This window comes from Nyctereutes procyonoides, unplaced genomic scaffold (genome assembly GCF_905146905.1).
Source record: "Nyctereutes procyonoides isolate TBG_1078 unplaced genomic scaffold, NYPRO_anot_genome, whole genome shotgun sequence".
Lineage (NCBI taxonomy): Eukaryota > Metazoa > Chordata > Mammalia > Carnivora > Canidae > Nyctereutes > Nyctereutes procyonoides.
Window position 1 is genome coordinate 67010589 of NW_026575140.1, and position 19108 is coordinate 67029696.

General features: G+C 35.9%; 1 protein-coding gene across 5 annotated transcripts in view; it reads right to left on the reverse strand.

Moving 5' to 3' along the window:
• RDX (radixin) overlaps positions 1-19108 on the reverse strand; it is a 151293-nt gene that overhangs the window by 55546 nt on the left and 76639 nt on the right. For 4 of the 5 annotated variants that reach the window (XM_055304926.1, XM_055304925.1, XM_055304923.1 and 1 more), the window contains exons 2-5: positions 13277-13343; positions 12550-12616; positions 4644-4727; positions 327-422 (exon numbers count right to left, since the gene is read on the reverse strand). In XM_055304926.1, coding sequence (XP_055160901.1) covers positions 327-422; positions 4644-4727; positions 12550-12561 — 192 coding nt within the window. In that variant the 5' untranslated portion in view covers positions 12562-12616; positions 13277-13343. Of the gene's footprint in view, positions 1-326; positions 423-4643; positions 4728-12549; positions 12617-13276; positions 13344-19108 lie in introns of those variants that run through there. The other variant, XM_055304927.1, reaches the window with a different exon arrangement.

Genomic DNA, 19108 nt, shown 5'->3' on the forward strand with positions numbered 1-19108 from the left:
CCTGTCTTATAACGAAACTGAAATTTCCCTTGAAAAACTTTTCCTATAGATATTCAAATCAAAGTCAAAACAGTAATCAGTTACGTCTAATAAACCTTTATTAGGTGTTAAGTTTTCAAACAGGTAAAGTGAACATTTCTTTTTTCTAAAACATAAGTTGATGGTAACTTACTGAATTCAACGACATAACACCTTTAATAACTCAGAGATAATTCTAATTGTAAAAGGAGACTTGAAATTAGACTCTGAGCTTCTTTAGTACAAATTCCTGATCACAGTAATTTCAAAGTAATTTAATTATTAGCTTAGTTTTATACCTATTTTACCTTTTTATTTAGTTTAAGCCATGTAGAATAACCTTTGCTGTCCACATACTGCAGTCCAAAAAACCACACCTCACGCAAACCAACTGTTTTCACCACCTTAAAAAAAGAGGTTCAATTTCAGTTCAACATTCACAGTCTAAGTAAATAATATATTTCAAAAGAAAAACAAAACTACATGGGCATTATAGGTATATTTATTTGCTAGAGTTCTTTCTTAAACGGAAATATACTAATAACAAGAACATTTCTTAAAACCTAAATTCAGGTTTTGTATATTATATTTTGTCTCATTTCAATCTTATTTGATCCACTTTTTTTTATTTGTTCTCATCTCCCATCATGACCCCAATAGATTAACAAGAAATATGGGAAATAGATACAAAACTATCATAATCCCACTATCCTATTTCAATGTATTCCTACAACTACACAACTAAGTAGGCAAAGCATAGTATCATTTTGGTGATAGGAGTCTCTGAGGACATTTAAAAGCCAATACCCCAGGTTATCCAACTGGTCATTTCATATCCACTTCTACTACCCTTCACTCACCATCAGATATTCTGTTCTTCCCTTATTGAGCAACAAACAATTCTTGGAACATGCTCCAACTGTACTTTCTACAGCCCTGCTCACATTTTTCTTCTGCCTAGAATGTTTCTTCTGTATTTTTACCACCCAGCGAATAATTTATTCCTCAAGGCCCAGCTCAACTAACAAGCCTTCTGTGAATAAAGCTGTCCTACTATATAGAGAAAATTAATCACTTGATGTTTCCATAGTATTTTATTTATACGGTTACTGGAACATTTACTCTATTATATGGGTATCAAGGGGTGCAGGGGGCCCTCTATTATCATAAAGAACTGTATGATTACTGGTATATCTATTTACCCTCCCTTCACTGCTTAAAACTAAGAACAGACATTACTGCCTTATTCATCTCAAAGCATGACTGGCCTGTGCCAGACGCTCAAAGCATTGGAATGGCTAAAGTGGTGAGTGAGGACCCACCTAGGAATGCACCAACACTTGCAAAAGCATATTAAAAAAAAAAAAATCTCTATTAAAACAGAATGAGGCAAATGAGCCAAGAGAGGTGAGAATTTATTAATATTTTAAAAGTTTTACAGAAAGATTCAACATTAATTTTTTTCTTTATAAGATCTTCTCTATTTTAGAAAGAGAATGAGAAAATCTGCGAATAGGGTGAGGAGCAGAGGGGGAGGGAGAAAGAAGGGGAGAGGATCTCCAGAAGACTCCATGCTGAGCATGGAGCCAGACATGGGGCTCCATCTCACGACTCTGAGATCATGACCTGAGCTGAAACCAAGAGTTGGATCATTAACCAACTGAGCCACCCAGGTGCCCTTCAACATTAGTTTTAAAGTGATAAATATTCTTGGCTTATTTTTTTAAAATATAAAAACAGGGGCACCTGGGTGGCTAAGTGGTTGAGCATCTATCTGCCTTTGGCTCAGGTTGTGATCCCGGGGTCCTGGGATCGAGTGCTGCATCAGGCTCCCCACAGGGAGCCTGCTTATCCCTCTGCCTATGTCTCTGCGTCTGTATCTCTCATGAATCTTTAAAAAAGCAAAAAATCTAAAGACATATCAGGCTTTTGGATTTCATGAGAGCATACCAAACCCTTCAGTTTACTTTCCTTCTCTTAAAAAAATTTCACTGAAATTACACACACCAAAATAAATAAAGATAGGAGATATCATCAGGACTCAGAGTGATACAAAAACTGATCAATGCCAAACAACCAAAACTTTAATATAACAGAGAAGATCCCAAATAATTTAACTTTGCCAAAAGACAGGCTGTCCCAACAGAAGAGCCCCAGAAAGGATTCCAGCTCATAGTGGCAGAGTAGGGAATTTTCATAGGTCAAGACAGGAGTGTATCAAAGTAGCTCGGCTCAGTTTCTGCCTCTAGATTTTGTGTGATTTCTGATGCCTAAGTAAAGGTGGGATTTGCCACTGTGGGCATGAAGGATAGGACCTTACCTAACTTGAGACTATCAAACACCAAGAAGAACAAAAGAGCTCAGCTGTGAGCTCAGCTCAGCCCTATCTCTTCAGCACCTTCCCTACTACTTCTCAAAGCATTCTCAGAAACTTTCAATCACATACTTTCATAAGTAAAAAACAAAAACAAAAAAAAAACCTGGGCACTTAACTACAATATATGTATATTTACCTAGAAATTATACACATACACTCATACTAATGCATTATGAAAGCTTTTTAAAGTAACTTCAAAAAGACAAAAATATAAGCAAACATTTTAGTATTTTTTCCTTACATTCTAACAGATCATGTTGAATGCTTCTTCGGGGTATGATACTCTAATCCCACAGGTAGAAGCTGGAAGAGGATGATAGTATAGGAAGAATCAGGGAGCAAACCAAAGGACCTCAAGCACTCAAGTAGAGTCCCCTACACATAGCTGCTAGCCTCAAGCTCATCATAATCAGAAGTGGGCTTTGCTACTGATGGACTCATGTTGCTACGTACCCTCATTTGAGAGGGTAGTAGTCTATTCCTGGCCTAACCCTGAACCCTTCGTATCTGCCAATGTATTCCATATCACCACCATACCCAAAGTAAAGCCTGCTTTTATATCCTTATATTTGGGCTCAAGAGAAGTTGTGGGGAAACAACAGTGACTCTAAGAATTAACTGCTGAGAGAGCACATTACAGATAATACTCCTTAACCTAGAACTTCATTTACACTATGAAGTGTGTTTGTATGTGTATCAAATACAGAATTAACATGGATTCTCATTTAATTCCCACAGCCTTCTAAGGGAAGAGTGCTATCATCACCCTAATTGCACAAATGAAACCTTAAGGCACAGAGAGTAATTTGTCCCAAGTCAAACGCTACAGCTGGGACTCCACTGCAGGCAGTGTGGCTTCAGAGCCCACATTTTTAAACTACTACTCAGTCCTGCACTATAATAAATGAGGTTTCCTTTCTCCTGATATCTAAAGTAATTCTACTTAATAAAAAACAAGTAATTTATTTCTTAGTATACAATACCAAAGAAGCCCACTTGCTGATTAGCTGACTACCACAAACATTTCCCTCACTATAAATAACATTTCAACTTGCTATGAAGTACAACGAATGCTAACTCCATTCATATTTTTATTCAAGTAAGATTGATGATATATTTACAAACAGGAAGCTTAGAAGAAACAACAGAAGTAGATCAGAGTTCACAATGTAAAATATGTATAAGGTACGGCATATGTAGATGCTTGTGATTTTAAGAATTTGTTCACTCTACAAAAAACCTTTCATGTTACAAAAGACCTTAACAGGACTTTCAAGATCATCAGTTACCTAATCAGAAAGATTAAGTATACTACTTTGTCAAGAAAGGAAACAACTTCCTAGGAATTTTTAAATTTTGTATCATATTTTAGATTAATATATGATAGAATGACACCTAATAAAAGCAAAATATCTACTAGGTTACTTATTGCTGTATGCTAGAAACTCTCCTGTTCTGTTCTCCAAGGTCAAGGAGGTCTGACCACAGACTACTACTCTCCTGCCCATATGTAAAAGTCCATGTAAACATCCTCTCTTGAGTCTCATGCCCTCAACACCTTCCCCCCCTTATAATCATCAAGTCACACTCCTAATTACTTGGCCACTGGGCACCAATCTCCATCCTCCCCTTCTCAATAAAACATCACTTACAACACATACTGCATCACCTGGGGAGCTTAAATAAATAAATACATAAAATACTAATGATTTCCAGTAGTCCCCAGAGAATTAAATCAGACTCTCTGGAGGTGGTCACCAAGCATTGCCTTTTTTTCTTTTCCTAAAGCGTCACAGATGACTCAAATATGTACTCAAGAGTGAGAAAAATAATACAGGACCAGTAGTCCAAATTCATTAACATGACAACCTTGTTAGCTTATCACGAGCCTATGACACCAAACTGCCGTCACGTGCCTACTTACAGCCTGTAATTCTTGGGCCTTTGCCCCTGCCATCCCCTCTGGCTAGGATCTCCACCCATTCCACCATGTACAGTATCTTTTAATTCCTTTCAATTCTCATTACAATGCTTTCCTTAATATTAAAGAAATACTAATAATTATTTTTTTAAAAAGTCCTATCTCTCCAATCTATACAGCTGTTCAAGTTAACTGAATAGGTACTATGAAAAATTCTAAGTGCCACACTATTGCAATACCAGTCAAGTTACAGAAAAACATACAAAGAAGTTGTAAAAGCTTCCACTCTAAGTTGTCAAAAGTTGTCTTCATGTGGTTAAATGATACCTGGTCAAAAAGTTGTTTGCCAGTCGTATTGGGCTGAATGGCAAATTCCAGCTCAGCATCCATGGTGGTTACTCTTACATTGATCTGCAATAAAAACAGAAGGGAAAATCACTATCAAAAGAATATACTTGTTAAGCATTAAACATGAGGCAATATTTTTATATGATTTATAAAATAAAGCATAATATGCAGGCAATAAAGAGCTACTACATAATTATACCTAAGATTTTCTTTTTTAAAATGATAAACTTTGATTTTAATCACAGGGAATCTTAAATCTATTTTAAAAAGACCTTACAAAGTCCTCTTTTAAAAACATTTATTGAATATTTGGAATACACTAGACACTAGAACATTAGCTTTCCATGTTCTCATTTAAGCCCTGAAACAATACTAGGAAATATGTTCATTTCTACAGAAACTAGAAGGGTTCTCAATACTTCCCCAAGGGCACAAGGATATCAAACAGCAGAGTAGGTCTTTCCGCTGAGACATAACTCCAAATTCTTTGAATGGTATCCACTATTCCATTTTTCAACACCAAGTTCAGATACTCAATTTTATTCCAATTGCAAAACTATTCAATTTATAAAAAGTACTCATCCACTGACCTTTATTTGTTAGACTCTATTTTAAATTATTTTTTCTATAAATACATTCCTAGCTGGATATCTCACCAAAAACTTAACATGCCTTAACTAAAATAATTTTAACTTCAGAATAGCATCTTCATCACTTAGAATTCACCACCATGTGGTACAAATTGATTTAACTTTAACTCACACTATGAGAACTCTAAATCTGACTTACATTTTTTTACTCATTCTTAACAACCACACCTCTGCACATGTAGCTTTTCTCTGAAATGCCTTTTCTAATCAAATAAATCTTATAGATTTATAATAATATCTATTAGGAAATATTCATACACATAACACATGTAGCATATGTAAACAATAAAGCATAATAACAAAAAACCTACAGTGATATAATAAATATATATTTGGTCTTCATTGTTTCCTGGCCGAGAGCTCCTAAAACCGTTGGAGTTTCCTGAATGCTAGAAGTTAGTGGAGTATTCCATCATTTATAAGCCCCTGAATTTACACTAAATGACTCCTAATGACTCTCATGGACCCTTATACACCTTCAGGATGGAGACTGGTAAGAATCAACCAGGTAATTAGAGCCACCCACTCCAACCTCCAGGGAGGAGAGGCTGGGACGTGAGTTAATCATCAATGGCCAATGATTTAATACCTCATGCTTCATCATGGAAACTTCAAAAAAAAAAGCCTAAACAAAGGAATTCACAGACAGCTTCCAAGTTGGTGAATGCATCCACATGCAAAGAGAAAGGTGGACCTCAAATTCTACAAGGACAGAAGCGCCTGTGCTCAGGATCTTTCTGGACCTTGACCTATGTACCTCTTCTTCATCTTTATCTTTCACTCAGATCCTTATAATAGCCTATATATTAACCACTAACAATAAATAAAAGTGTTTCCTGGAGTTGTGTGAGCTATTACAGAGAATTCTAGTACCTGAGGAGGGGATCATCGGAATCTCCAATGTGTAGCCAAGTGAGAAATGTGGGTAACATGGGACCCACTACTTGTGATTGGCATCTGAAGCGGACAGCAGTCCTCTGGGACTGAGCCCCTAACCTATATTGTCTGTGCTAATCTGGGTAGCTGGTGTCAGAATGAATTAAACTGCAAAAATACATAACCGATGTCTACCTAGATGTAGAGAATTGTTTGATGTGAAAAACTTAAACATCTATTACCAGAAATTTTGAGTAAAGAAAGTTTTCCTTTACCCATAAATCTACTATTCAACTTATTAACTAGAAATGGCAAATAATTCTATAGATGCCAATGTATTTCTTGTGAATTTCTCTGTCCCCAATCCCCCACAGGTAAGCACTAACCGGAATTTTCTATTTGTCATTCTTTAAAAAGAATGGTTTGACTACAAATGTAGATATCTCTACATAAAGTAATTAGTTTTTCTTGATTCTGAGCTGTATTAAAGTTGTACAGTACTGGCTAAGCAAGTCTTCCTTCATGATGTGGGCAATGGTTACATGAGTATATTTACTTTATGAAAATTCATCAGATGCAATAAACGCCGGGACACCTGCACCCCGATGTTTACAGCAGCAATGTCCACAATAGCCAAACTGTGGAAGGAGCCTCGGTGTCCATCGAAAGATGGATAAAGAAGATGTGGTTTATGTATACAATGGAATATTACTCAGCCATTAGAAACGACAAATACCCACTATTTGCTTCAACGTGGATGGAACTGGAGGGTATTATGCTGAGTGAAGTCAATCGGAGAAGGACAGTGTATGTTCTCATTCATTTGGGGAATCTAAATAATAGTGAAAGGGAATAGAAGGGAAGGGAGAAGAAATGTGTGGGAAATATCAGAAAGGGAGACTGAACATAAAGACTCCTAACTCTGGGAAACGAACTAGGGGTGGTGGAAGGGGAGGAGGGCGGGGGGTGGGGGTGAATGGGTGACGGGCATTGAGGGGGGCACTTGACGGGATGAGCACTGGGTGTTATTCTGTATGTTGGTAAATTGAACACCAATAAAAAATAAATTTATTATATAAAAAAAGAAAATTCATCAACTACATGCAATATGTTCTTCTCAGTATGTATATTCTATTTCAATAAAAAGTTTAAACAAAAATTATACTTCATTGTAGTTTCCTTTTTCACTATTTCTAGGATTCATTGATTTTTCTGTGAGTAGTTGCAATTCACTCATTTTTACTGCTATACGATTACTGCTGGACGATAATTTACCTATTTTTTTGTCAATAGATATATATCTCAATATGGTCTTACTATGGAGATCTGATTCCTAACGAGGCTAACAATATTTTCGCATGCGTAGTATGCAGAATTCTAAGGTGGACTCCATGATCTCCATTTCCTGGTGTTAGTCTCATGATGATGCTACATTTTGTAGATGTACTTTTTTTTTTTAATTTTTATTTACTTATGATAGTCACAGAGAGAGAGAGAAAGAGAGAGAGAGAGGCAGAGACACAGGCAGAGGGAGAAGCAGGCTCCATGCACCAGGAGCCCAATGTGGGACTCGATCCCGGGTCTCCAGGATCGCGCCCTGGGCCAAAGGCAGGCGCCAAACCGCTGCGCCACCCAGGGATCCCTGTAGATGTACTTAAAGTTACTAATCAGTTGACTGCAAAACTGGAAGATTATGTGAGTAAAGCTAAGCTATTCATAGGAGTCCTTTAAAAGCAAAGCATTTTCTCTGACTGATTGAAGAAGTCAGAGAAACTCAAAGTGTGACAGGAATTTGACATAAAGGAGGTTCTCCACAACTGAGTTGGAGAGGCCATGGGACAAGGACCCGACACCAGCCTCTAGGAACTAAGAGTAACTCCTGGTCAATAGCTAGTAAGAAAATGGGAACTTCATCCTCCAGTAAAGAAGGATGGATCATTTTTACAAGAAAACGAATTCTGCCAATAGGAATAAGCTTGAAAGAGAACCCAGAGCTCCAGCTGAGAATGTGGCTGGGGTAAACCTTGATTTCAGGCTGGTGTGACCCTGAGCAGAGAACCCAGCCACATTATCCCATATTTCTAACCTACAAAACTGTGAGTTATTAACGGGTATTGCTCTAAGCTACTAAATTGTGGTAATTTGTTATAGAATAATATAAAACTAACATAATACGTTTATTGACCCCTTAGTCTCCCCATCTTTAGAAATGTCTGTTAATATCTATTGCTTATTTATCTATTAGGCTGTCTTTTTCTTTTTACTATGTAGAATGTCTTTATGTATTCTACATATTAATCCTTTGTTATTTTTAATCACAAAAAAAATCGTATTTCTCCCAGTTGGTAGTTTGCATTCTACTTTAGGACATGTCCTTCTTTACAGTAAACACATTCTTAATTTTAATGTTGAATTTATCAACATTTTACATACAAGTATCAATTTTTTCGGCCAATTTAAGAAGTCTTCCTCCACTGTGGACTCATAAAAATGTGCTTATATTTATTTTTTTTTAAGATTTTATTCATCTATCCATTAGAGAAACAACGGCTGAGCCACCCAGGTGTCCCAAAGTTCTATTTCATCCTATAGTTCTATTTTTCAAAATCTGTCTTCAGTGATTTTTGCTTATGCTCTGAGATAGAGGTCTAATTTCATTTTTTAATTCCTGTAACAATAATGATATGGAGATTTAAAATATCTAAGTGATATATATTGGTAGTTAATTTGCTTCTTAAAGACTACTGTGTCACAGACCAAATATCTATAAGGTACAGAGTCTGAATCTGTGCTATTCTATTGCACTGGTTGATTAACTGTTCTGTCAAATCCACGCTGTCTTAATTACAACATCTTTAAATAAGTCTTGCTATCTGGTAGGGAAAGTCTCCTCTCATTATCTTCAAAACTAAGAGAATTATAGCTGGATGTATGACTACTGAGCTATAGGAGAACATTTCCCAAGGCCTCTTGCAATTAGATATGGCTCTGTGACTAAGCTCTCACCCACAGAACAAGAGCAGAAGAGATACAGACCACTTTTGGACCTCGGCATAAAATAGCAAGCATGCTTCTCTGCTTTTTCCTCTCTTGTTGCTGAAACCCAGACAGAGCAGTAACACCTTAAACTATGGAAATAATAATAATCCTCTAGGCCAGAAGTTCTCAAACTTCTTGGTCTCACCATCTCTTTACACACTTAAAAATTACCAAGCATAGGGGATCCCTGGGTGGCTCAGCAGTTTAGCGCCTGCCTTTGGCCCAGGGCGTGATCTTGGGAGTCCCGGGATTGAGTCCCACATTGGGCTCCCTGTACGGAGCCTGCTTCTCCCTCTGCCTGTGTCTCTGCCTCTGTGTGTCTCTCATGAATAAATAAATAAAATCTTAAAAAAAAAAAATTACCAAGCATCCCCAAAAGTTTTTGTGGCTTATCTATCTACATTTACCACATTAGAAATTAAAACTGAGAAACTTAAGATAGTAATTCATTTAAATACAATAACCTTATTAAATATTAACATAAATAAAAATACAAATATTTCTTATAATGTTTAATAAAAAAGCACTATAATACAACTTTTAGAGCTTTTTCATTTCTTCCTAGCAATAATTCTCTGATATATTAAGGGTAATCAAAGCACTTATTATTAAATCACCTTTACGTTAAATAAATAAATTAAAAAAAAAAAGGGATCCCTGAGTGGCGCAGCGGTTTGGCGCCTGCCTTTGGCTCAGGGCGCGATCCTGGAGACCCGGGATCGAATCCCATATCGGGTTCCCGGTGCATGGAGCCTGCTTCTCCCTCTGCCTATGTCTCTGCCTCTCTCTCTCTCTCTCTCTCTCTCTCTCTCTCTGACTATCATAAATAAATAAATTTTTAAAAAAATTTAAAAACAATCACCTTTACGTTATAACTTAAAAACTTGACCAAGATTACATATCTAGTAAGTATGAAGCTGAGCCAACAGGATCAGTGTAAAATATGGTAAACAAACAAAACATGGAAATCAAATTTCTCCAAGCTTTCTGTTTTGAAAAATCAGACTCTTTTCTCTTTTGCAGAGGGGCAGGTAAGGGGGGGGCTAATTATATCCTGACCTAAGAAATTTACAAGATAAAAGTATATTACTATTAACATATTTTCTTCCAGAATTTTATGTTAATAATATATAATTTATATCCAACTGCATATACAATTTTGAATCCTCACTGTAAGGAATAATAAATGTTTTACACTTGATTATAGTAAGTTTTCCAAAGTGTAAAGTTTCATGTTCCTATCAGAAATATCAACAGTTCTGGTTGCTTCTCATCCTTACCAACACTTGATATTATCAATCTTTTAATTTTAGCCCTTAAGGTGACTATAAAATGGCAACTCACTGTAGTTTTGTTTCTTTGTAATGAAAGATAGAGAGGATCTTTTCATGTGTCTGCTAATTATTAATACGTTTTTTGAAGTATCTGTTAAAAGTTTTTGCCCATTTTTTAAAAATTGGGTTATCTTACTGAGTTCCAGAAGAACTTTATCTTGCAATTACTTTCTCCCATTCTGTTTTATCTTTTCATTTTTTTATTGCTGTCTTTCAAGAACAAAAGTTTTTAATTCTGATAAAATCCAATGTGTTTTTTTTTTTAATGGTTCAAACTTTCTATATGTTATCTAAGAAACTTTGCCTATCCCAGTGTCACAAATGTTTTCTTATGTTTTCTAGCAATTTTATATTTTGGGCTTTTGTATTTATTCTATGCTCCACTTAAAGTTAATTTTGTGTGTAAATTGTGAAATAAGTGTCAATATTCATGTTCTTCTCTACGGATAACCCTTTGTTCCAACACTATTTGTTAGAAAGAACTTTATTTCCCCATTGAATTGTGTGAAAATCTTGTCAAAAATCTAATGAATGCATATGTGTGGTTATAGTTTTGTTCCACCAATTCTATTTTAGCTGTCCTTTCACCAATACCACATTGTCTTATTCTTCTAGCTTACAAAGAAGTCTTAAAATCCAGAAGTGTGAGTTTTCCAACTTTCTTCTTTATAAAAATTGCTTTAGCTATGCCATATAAATTCTGGAAGTTCTATAGACATTTTACAATCAGCTCATCAATGTTAGCCAAAGAAACTGCTAGTAATTGCATTCAATCTACCATTACATTTGGGTAGGAGTGACACCTTAATATTTTCTAGACATATCTATTAACATTACAGAATATTATCCCATATATTTAGGTCTTGAATTTCTCACAAGTTTTCAGTGTAGAGATTTTATATAGCTTCTGTAAATTTATTCCTAAGTATTTTATGTCTTTGATGCTGTTACAAATAGACATTTTTACTTTATTTTTCAAATTTTGCTACTAGTATATAAGAAAGGTCACGGATTTTAAAAAATATAACCTTGGGTCCAACAATCTCACTAAATCAGTTATAGTTCTAGTAGTTGTTTCTAGATTCTTGAAGATTTTCTACATAAACAATCATGTCATCTGCAAACAGGAAAATTTACTTCTTCCTATCTGATGTTAATGCCTTTTATTTCTTCTTATTCTTCTCTCCTTCCAACAATGCAAATTCATACTTTGTTACCTACCTGTTGAGTCTTTAAAGAAATTCCAAAGAGATATCCATGCCAGACAGAAACCTCCAATAGCTATTAACCAATGATTTGCTTAAAAAGATAATTGGCCAAAAGAAATATTGAAAAAAAAATCCCAATTTTGTTAGATGAAGTAAAAACATTTATGCCAAGAGAAGAAAAATAAACCTCAGTCAAGAACTATATAATTATAAAACTAAGTAAAATCATATATACACCCTTAAATTTAAAAAAAAAAATAGAAAACTATACGAGCATTGGTAGGACTAGAATCAAAGCTAGAATTATGAGAAAATTAATGCATGGATCCTTCCAACTTTTCATTAATTCCTCCCATCGAACAAGAAGTTACTATTTACTAAGCACTGAATGTGTACCGAGTTCTTCTAACTCTCACCAAACCCCTCTAAGTAAGCAACTAATTACATCTCTACTTTTTATAGGAAGAAATTAAGAATTGGAGAGTCTAAAGTAATCTAACTGAAGTCACAGAGGGTAAGCAGCAGAGCCAGGATATGGACTGAGACAGTTTGGGTCCAGAGCCCATGAATTTTCATCTTAACTGCAATGTAAGCTATACCTCTTCTCTACTGGCTTACATAGTACTTTGTTGAAGCTACATTAATCAAGAACAAGCAACAGCAGTTATCAGTGTCTTTTTCTTCCCAATGACTCTACCATAACATTTTGCCTTGTTCCAAAAGAAATTTAATGCTCCTGATATTTTATTAAGAAGTGGTAAAAGTAAAATACACTTACTGGTTTCGGCATTTTCCTTCTCTTTTTGTCACCTTTAAAAATTGACTTTTATGAATTCTGATGTCACCTTCAGTTAAAGAAAAAAAAGCATAATGGATCTATTACTTTTGTATAATGTCTTGATTTTAATGTAATTTATATAGAATAAAAAAAGACTTTAAACTGAGTTTAACACAAAGCTCTCTAAAAAAAATTAAAGTAACAGAATTCTCTTACTCCAATCTTCAATGTTCTTTTACTATCATTTCACCTTCTCTAAAAATATTTATAGCTGTGATTTAAAATAGCACACATATCAAACAACATATTCCAATGCATACTGATCACCAACCGAAAGTTTTGATTTACTCAGAGACCATGCATAGCAGGGAATCAAAACTGCTAAGGACCTAAATGCTGTCTCTGGCTGCGTCCAGTTAACCTCTACACCCAGCCTAGGAGACAGAGGGATAGTAAAGTGGAAGATATAGATTCAAGTTCTAAAGAGATGAACTCAAGAACACTTTCAACCTTTTTTTTTTTTTGCACTGCCAAAGACAAAGGAAATTCTAATGTAAACTCTAAAAAGATAACTTTTTATTTTTTTATTTTTTTAAAAGATAACTTTTTAAAGAAAATTATTTTCTTCTTGAAAGTTTAAAAATCCCAGTAAAAATATACTGAGTAGTTTATCTACGGTGTATTAAACAGCCACAGACTACATACTAGCAGTCTGCATATTACTTACCAGCAAGTTGGTGGCCTTTACTGAAATTTAGTTGTCCTTGAGACCAATGTTGAACTGTATCTTCTCCCTGTAAAGCAAAAGAAGTGAATCCTAATCCAAGAAAACCGTCATGCTATACTGTTTTAGGGTAAATGTTCTTAAAAACATCTAACAAACCAAAAAAAACAAAAAAAAACAAAAAAACATCTAACAAACCAAAAGATTTAACATTTTTAATCATTATTAGTTGTCCAGAAAAAAATGATATATTATTCCAATTTGAAAACCTTCAGGGAGGTATATTCAATTATTATTTGAAAATCAGCTTCCATTGATACTATCTCTGCCAAGAAAATTCATCCATTATACCAGCATCAACTAAATCAATACACAATTTTGTATCGGGATCCCTGGGTGGCGCAGCGGTTTGGTGCCTGCCTTTGGCCCAGGGCGCGATCCTGGAGACCCGAGATCGAATCCCACGTCGGGCTCCCGGTGCATGGAGCCTGCTTCTCCCTCTGCCTGTGTCTCTGCCCCTCTCTCTCTGTGTGTGACTATCATAAATAAATAAAAATAAAAAAAACAAAAACAAAAACAAAACTACAGTATCAATTGCTTTCTTAATATGCTACAATAAACCTGAAAATTTACCAAGTCAAAAAAAAAAAAAAAAAAGACAAATCATGAGAGACTCCGAATTCTGGGAAACAAACAAACCATTGCAGAAGGGGAGGTCGGTGGAGGGATGGGGTAACTGGGTGATGGGCATTAAGGAGGGTACATGATGAGATGAGGTGTTATACTATATGTTGGCAAATTAAATAAAATATAAAAAAATAAACATCAAAGGTCATTTCCCTAAATTTTGCTCAATTATGTGTCAATAAACCTCTCTTTAAAAGGAACTTCTATCTGAGATAGTTTTTATCTAATAATTCAACTATGAAATTCACTTCCCTAACTCTTACCTAGGAAATGTTAACACTTCCTCCACACAGTCACCTACTTTCAGAATCCTAAATGTACTTCAGACCTATCTTTTCATTCTATATCCTCTTTTCATCCCACTCCTGCCTTAGTTCAGATCCTTATCACCTCAGGTCTTAAAACATCCTCAAAACTGACCTGCTTTTCACATCATTTATAAGTTAGTAATTCCCAAATCTGTATCTGAACTTGCTTGGTTAATTTGCCTTACTCAATGTCTACATTATTTCAGATGTAACATGGCTAAAACATTTAAATCTCTACCCAAATCTGATTTTCTACAAGTCTTGGTGCATATTTCTAGAAAGTTATCATAGTATTCCCTCGTGATTTTTTTTATATCTATCACATTAGCAGTTATGATCCTCTCTTCATTCCTAATACTATTAAATTTTACCTTCTCTTTTGCTTGCTAATCTTGCCAGAAGTTTGCTTAGTTTATTTTTTTTAAGATTTTATTTATTTATTCATGAGAGACAGACAGAGAGGCAGAGACACAGGCAGAGGGAGAAGCAGGCTCCATGCGGGAGCCCGATGTGGGACTCGATCCTGGGACTCCAGGATCACGCGGCGTCCTGGGCAGAAGGCAGGCACTAAACTGCTGAGCCACCCAGGGATCCCCAGTTTATTGGTTTAAAAGCCAGCTTTTAGTTTCGTTGATCTTCTGTTTTTTTTTTGTTCTTTTTTTGTTAATTTCTTTTTCCTCATCACTCTTCATTTCGTTAGTTGGCTTTACTCTGTGGCTCATTTTCTAATCCCTAAAATTAAAACCTTAAGTAATTCCCAATTTGTTTTCTTTTCTAGTATGTGCATCAAGGTCATAAACTGAGTACGTCCAAGTATAAGGCAACTCCATATATAAAGTATCCTATTTTGTCGAGAATATTTAAAAATAATCTTTATCATTTGAATATATAAGGTAATCAAGTATTTATAATATTAGTATACTTAAATACTAAAAACACATGATCTATAAAATATTGAAATACTTTTTGCTTTATTTTTTTCACAGAACATAGAATTTCTTTAAAAATCCTCACACAAATGAGAGAGATTATACAAGCACTTTTTGAATCAATATATAATACTATTACTAAAATTTTTATCCCAAACCACACTATCTATTCATATAAAAACACTGGGAAATTTTTTTCCTATTTGTACTGTTGGAATATATTTTAGTTCTATAGTGTAACCACTGTATTGTTTTTTTTAAAACCAGATTTTCTAGATTTGCCTCTGTTTTAATGTTTAAAACACTTACCAAATGGACTGTGAGAGCTTTCCAAACCCACATGTACTAAAGGCATTTCAGGTCCATATGCCTGTCTTAAATAGTACTTTCAAGCCCAAGAAAAAGAACAAAGTCATAAGAGAGTTCCTAAAAACACAAATATAAATCTCCTTTCCTGGGGATTTTTTTTTTTAATGTCTGGACTTCTATTTAAAATCATACCATTTTTCTAAGCAAAATAAGTCAATCAGAGAAAGACAATGATTTCACTCATGTGGAATTTAAGAAACAAAACAGAAGATCATAGGAGAAAGGAGGGAAAAATAAAAAAAGATGAATTGGGAGGGGACAAACCATAAGAGATTCTTAACTATAGGAAACAAACTAAGGGTTGCTGGAGAGGAGGTAGGTGGGGTGACAGGTTAACTGGGTGATGGGCAACAAGGAAACAAGAGATATGAAGAGCACTAGGTGTTAAATGCAACTAATGAATCACTAAACTCAACCTCTGAAACTAATACTATATATGTTAACTAAATTTAAATAAAATTAAATTTTAAATAATGACACCATTTTTCTAAGTATTACTTTTAGTGGTTTCACATACAGGTTTTCATATGCAGTTCTTTCATTGGCTCTAGAGGTTTCCCTTTCCACTTTTGATCTCTGATCATGACTGAGTTTTTTTTTTTTTTTCATTTTCAAATGGAATGGTTACTACAGTCTGGGAGCAAAGTGTACGTATGTATGTATGTATGTATGTATGTATGTATGTATGTATTATTTATTTATTTATTTATTTACTTACTTATTTGTTTAGAAAGAAATCACAGAGGGAGAGAGAGAGAGGGAGAGGCAGATTCCCTGCTGAGCATGGAGTCCAAGACAGGACTCAATCTAGGACCCCGGGATCATGTCCTGAGCTGAAAGCAAATCCTTAATGGATTGAGCCACCCAGGTGCCCCACTTTTTCTTACTTTTTTTTTTTTTTTAAGACTTTATTTACTTATTCACAAGAGACACAGAGAGGAGAGACACAGGCAGAGGGAGAAGCAGGCTCCATGCAGGGAGCCCAACGTGGGACCTGATCCCGGGACTCCAGGATCACACTCTGGGCGGAAGGCAGGCACTTAACCGCTGAGCCACCTAGGGATCCCCATATTTGTTTGTTTTTTTTATTTTTATTTATTTATTTATGATAGTCACACAGTGAGAGAGAGAGAGAGGCAGAGACACAGGCAGAGGGAGAAGCAGGCTCCATGCACCGGGAGCCCGACGTGGGATTCGATCCCGGGTCTCCAGGATCGCGCCCTGGGCCAAAGGCAGGCGCCAAACCGGTGCGCCACCCAGGGATCCCCCCCCCCATATTTGTTTTAAATCTTCCTTTTATCCTTATGTTTATTTTTTGTCACTATGAAACTATTCGATCTTCAGTTCATTACGGCTTATTTCTTTAATACAGACAGAAAACCCACTCCCCAATGTGGGAGTCCTGAAAGTCCTACGCTGTGTATATAATACACCCCTACAGAGGTACTTTGGGTTTGCTTATATCAGAATATCAGGAATTAAAAAAAAAATTAAAACCTGCCTGGCTGGCTCAGTTCATAGAGCATATGACTCTTCATCTCAGGGTTGTGAGTTCGAGCCCCACACTGAGTGCAGAGATCACTAAAATAGATAGATTTAAAAATTTTTAAGGCATTTAATTGTCCTAAGCCAATTTTTACATTAACTTCTCAATTCTGTATCCCATTACCATATCTTAACCCCAAAGCTACACACTAGAGAAGTCAGAAGACACTAGCTTCCACAGGTGCTGATCACATTCTTTTCTAGACCTTATGTATCTGCTGTGTCCTTCCTGGGCAACCTCAATAGTAAGGAAGAACACGGGAAAGAAAATGAGCATCAATTATACCCCAGACTATACAAACTAAGTTAAAGCACTCAAATTATAGAAACAGGCCAGCTGGGGACATAAGTATCTATCAAGTATGTAGGTTTGCAGAAATTTTGAAGTTACATATTAATCCAAAACTGGAATGAAATAAAGGTAAGTTTTTTCCTTTCCCTTTAAAAAAATAATTTATCCAAGTTTTCAATCCTAGAGTTACTTCAAGTTATACTCTATAAAAAGGACTTTTCAAGAAAAAAAATCAATACTAAAGTTTTAGGTTTTTTTTAAAAAGATTTATTTATTTATTCATTCTTAAGAGAGACACAGAGAGAGAGAGAGAGAGAGAGAGAGAGAGAGAGAGGCAGAGACACAGGCAGAGGGAGAAGCAGGCACCATGCAGAGAGCCTGACGTGGGACTTGATCCAGGGTCCCCAGGATCACGCCCTAGGCTGCAGGTGGCACTAAACCGCTGCACCACCAGGGCTGCCCAAGTTTTAGGTTTAATAAGAGAGCTCTGCAAACATAAAATAAATTTATCATATGCCAACACATACAAAACCAGGTTTTACACAAATGAACTAAGCTTTTAAAATCTCCAACAGGGATCCCTGGGTGGCGCAGCGGTTTGGCGCCTGCCTTTGGCCCAGGGCGCGATCCTGGAGACCCGGGATCGAATCCCATGTCGGGCTCCCGGTGCATGGAGCCTGCTTCGCCCTCTGCCTGTGTCTGCCTCTCTTTCTCTCTGTGACTATTATAAATAAATAAAAATTTAAAAAAAAGTTTTAAATAAAAATTAAAAAAAAATCAACAACTCATCTATATGAACTGTAGGGAGGGGGGATAAGGATATATGGTAGACTTCTAAAAAAGGCTTCTAAACTGCATGTTTTCAGATCAGTGTTTCCCTCTTAGAAGTCAGGTTAGTCACCACCTTGTTTTATTTCAGTTAATTACAAATATCTGAGAAGATTAAGGTTCTACCTCTTTATTTACCAGCTGAACACAATATTATTACTCAACAACAATGCTCTGTACTTACAGAAGACTCCACAGTGGCATGCTTTGATACATTAATTCTCTATTAACAAAAAATCCAAGGAGACAAGACGAGGTCACATTATAGTAACCTTATAGTCAGGCTACCTTATAGTTGAGGAAACAAAGTCAACTGCATGAAAATATCTTGTTCTTAGTCACACAGTAATCTTTGGCCCAACAGTCTTTGATGCCTACCCTAGAGTCCAGAACTCTACCATACACCCACCTGTCTTTCCCTATTTGATATTCAAAAAGTGCTAACTAGGGACGCCTGGGTGGCTCAGCGGTTGAGTGGCTGCCTTTGGCTCAGGGTGTGATTCCAGAGTCCTGGGATCGAGTCCCACATTGGGCTCCCTGCACGGAGCCTGCTTCTCCCTCTGCCTAACGTTTCTGCCTCTTTCTGTGTCTCCCATGAATAAATACATCTTTAAAAAATGAAGTCCTAAAAATTAATCAATTAATTAAACAGTGCTGAATAATTTCACTTGTGGAAATTTACCCAAATAACAAATGTGCACCAAGATTCTAGAGTGTTATTTACCGAAGTGTATGCAGCACGGAGACATTAGTGTCCATCTCATTAGATGAACCATGGTACACCTGGAGGCTCCGTTAGACCTCAGTGCGACCTATCAGAATGTCACGGAAAAATATGAAATGACACGCAGAATATTCACAAACTGCTGTTAAGGCA